At 60.6% G+C, this 3243-nt stretch overlaps 1 protein-coding gene across 1 annotated transcript in view; it reads left to right on the top strand.

Annotated features, from left to right (window-relative positions):
• Positions 1 to 635: 635 nt before the first annotated feature.
• LOC105310181 (ATP-binding cassette sub-family A member 13-like) overlaps positions 636 to 3243 on the top strand; it is a gene marked incomplete at its 3' end in the record, with an annotated part of 8094 nt that continues 5486 nt past the window's right edge. The window contains exons 1-3 of the mRNA XM_023526607.1: positions 636 to 712; positions 1341 to 1462; positions 2819 to 2998. Coding sequence (XP_023382375.1) covers positions 1361 to 1462; positions 2819 to 2998 — 282 coding nt within the window. The remainder of the gene's footprint in view (positions 713 to 1340; positions 1463 to 2818; positions 2999 to 3243) is intronic.

The raw sequence follows: 3243 nt of genomic DNA, 5'->3' as shown, positions 1-3243 counted from the left end.
CGTCAGCTGGGGCCCCACTGCCCCCCACCCCAACCCCGAGGACGTGTCAGGCAGGAACGCACTGACGTTCGCGTACTGTAACCTGCGGGTTAATGTGGATATTTCTAAGCCCCACCAAGGTCTCCGTGGCTTTATGCTTTCAGTGTCCTGAGGCCTCTGTGTTGGTGGTCAGGGTGACGCTCAGTGTCCCAGGCGTCTGTGGGGACGGCCAGGCACTCTTCCGGTTACTTCTGCTGGGCTAACCTTGTGCTGTGTTCTCACAGTGTGAGCCGGCGGTGGGGACACTGGCCCTTGGTGCTCTGTGGTGGCTCCTTCCCAGGGGCACCTGCCCACCCAGCTCCTGGGCCCCGGTCCCCCGACACCCCGGGACCATCTGTCCATTTTTCTCATTTATGGGAAGCCACGTGTGACGCATCCCCACTCCCTCGACTTGTCACGCGTGGCCTGGGACGCACGTCTGTGCGTGTGATGCCGGGGCGCTCGCACACGGAGGGGGGCGGGGCACGCTGCGTCCCGTCCCGGGGGACCCCAGGGCAGTGTGTTCTCGTGGCCCCCTCTCCTGGGGACTCACTCTGCTGCTGTTTCTCGTGCTTCGTCTTGCCTAAATTAGCTTTAATTTTTTGCCATTTCAGGTTGGCCCAAAGCCTCGAAAAGACTTTGTTTTCCAGGAATCCGATTTTGACTTTGCTTAGCAATTTCACGGTAACTGCGGGTACGTACGGGGTTTCTCCAGGTCTGCGTGATGGAAACTACATTCGGTTTCTCACACAAATCTATTGTCAAAATAAAACGTGGGAAGAGGTGTGCGACCGTGATGCATAGCCGGCTAGAGCTGGCCCGACGTCGCTGGGACTGGGGAGGGAGGAGGACAAGCTTCTGTGTCTAGCTCCCGCCGTGGCCCTGCGTCCCTGGACAAGCCACCCGCAAGCCTCGTCTTCAGTCTGTGCAGTTCGAGTTCTTTGTAGCCCTAACGGGCCAGGTCTGGAGGCCCCGCCCAGTCCATAGATGACCCTCCTCTCCTCAGAAGGGGCGCGACTCCCCCGCGGCCCTGGTCACTGGTCCCCACGAAGGCCGCTTTCTGGAGGAGGAGGCCTTAAAGCTCACAAGCCCTGGGGGGTAGGGTGAGCGGAAGACCCCGCAGGACAGGCTCGCTCCACCCGCAGTGTGAGCCACGCGAGTCCCCGCCACGGACCAGCTGTGCTCTGCTCCTGTTCATTAGGGGCTGCACATGGCGAGGGGCGTGGTCCCCACCAGGCGTCAAGGCCAGAGCTCGCTTTCATAGTCAGTAACAGACCGAACGTTTGCTGTTGTAAAATGTCCTTCCTTTCATCGCTTTTCAGATGTAGAAGTAAAGGACGTGATGAAGAATGTCACCAGGTTCGCGGAAGACCTTCGATCTTCTGCCCACGTCTCGGAGGGAACCATCAGCAGCATCTTGGAAGCAAATCTTTCCCGTTCACCGGTACGGAGCTGCTTCTCTGGCACCGGCAGGCTGTGGCCAACCCGGGGCTGCTGGCTGTCACCCCCCTCTCCGCTCCCCCTCTCCCGGGGGGTGGGAGCTGTGCAGATGGCGTCACTGGGGCTGAAAGGGAAGGACACTGAGCTCGGAAGCAGAGGGCGTCATTGTCTGGCGCCACAACCTTAGGGTCTTTAATTTCATCATGTCGCCTTCTCTTGGGTTAGAAAAGATAAAATTAATGATATTTATTCTAGCGATTCCCAACTCTGGTGCAGGACGCCCCAAGGGGGCCCTGTGTGGTTCAGAAAGGGTTGCAAAATTCTTAAAAATATGCAAAAACGAAATATCTGAAAATACCTAAACGCCAGCGATGGTCTCCTTCGGGTGGGGAAGAGCCGTGTCCGGTCGGACGGCGAGCTGGGGCGGGCTCGCTGGGGAAGCAGTGAGCGGGGACAGTGGGGTCGTCCCCGGGGCGGTGGGGAGGCGTGGTCCGGGCAGGCGAAGGGTGGTGTTGGGACACGCTTTGTCCTCGGGGGACAGGGACAGGTGACTTCACAGTGACCACAGCAGGTGGCACCTGCATCCGTAGCATGAACCCTTTCAACATGTCCGGGGCGGGTCTTACTTCCCTGTACAGGGAAACTTCCAGACACGGCGACCACGAAGGTTTTTATGGACGGTCGGCCGGGCCCTAGTAGACATTTGGTTCCACGTCGGTCCCAGTTTGTCAGGGCTCCACCCTGGGTGGCTGGGGCCGGCCGTCTGGGGCAGTGCTGGGGTGAGGGTCAGCGGCTGCCCAGCACAGCTGCGGGGTCAGGCTCCTGATTTCCGGTCGGCGTCGCTGCCTCGTTACGCAAGCGGCCACCAGGTGTCACCGGTGTTCTGGCGCAGGAGGCCTGTGTTAGAGGCGACACTGCCCAGCACGTGGCCGTCCGGTGAGTCCCTCCACCTCCCCGACAGTGAAAGAGCGAAAGTCGTCACAGCCGCCTAAGGGGCTGGACAGGCCATCAGAAGGGTATTAAAAAAAGGCTGCAATCTGTGATTCAGATAACTCATGGTTATTTGCTCCGGTAGAGAATAGGGACCCCCAGGGACCCCACGAGCCTGCAGACGCCGGGGCCGGGCCGGGTGGCCGTCTGGGGGCGGCCAGCCACGTGCAGGACGCTGAAAGTTCTCAGAAAGGGCAGGTTGCTTGAAAGTTGGATAATTATGCACAGATTTTAGAAGCATTTTCATTTAAAATGTTTGACTTGGAATGAGTGAAGGCTCAGTGTTTTGGGGGACAGTTTCGGGGTCCGTCTTCGAGTCCGGCGGCTGCACGCCCCAGACGACTCACGCCGGCCCTCGTCCCTTGAACAGGTTCTCTGGAGCCCCCTCACGGTGGCTTTGTCTGCCTGGTGTGACCGGGAGAGTCTGCGCCCCCTGCTGGCTCTGCCTGAGCCCGCGGCGGGGGAGCTGTGCCGCCTGCCCGGGGCCGACGTGTACGCCCTGATGGTGTCGCTGGGCCGGAACCTGGACCTGCGGAACCTCGTCTACAAAGTAAGGGGGGCGGCGACAGCCGGCGGCCTGTGTGACCTCTGCAGGGGCGGGTAGATGCGCAAGCTGGCGGCCGGCGCGTGCAGACCCAGCAGCCTCGGCCTACTCCGGGTGGGGCTTGAAACCGAGGGGGACCCGGAGAACTTTTGGGGTGTCTGTGGAGCTGGGCCCGTCGGGGCATTGGGCAGAGCATTGGTGGTGGTCACGTGCTCAATACGGAAGGACCGACAGCAGAAAACACCCCCTAA

Source organism: Pteropus vampyrus, unplaced genomic scaffold (genome assembly GCF_000151845.1).
Source record: "Pteropus vampyrus isolate Shadow unplaced genomic scaffold, Pvam_2.0 Scaffold1360, whole genome shotgun sequence".
NCBI lineage: Eukaryota > Metazoa > Chordata > Mammalia > Chiroptera > Pteropodidae > Pteropus > Pteropus vampyrus.
The sequence above is the reverse complement of the archived record's forward strand: the minus strand, read 5'-3'. Positions and strand labels throughout refer to the sequence as shown.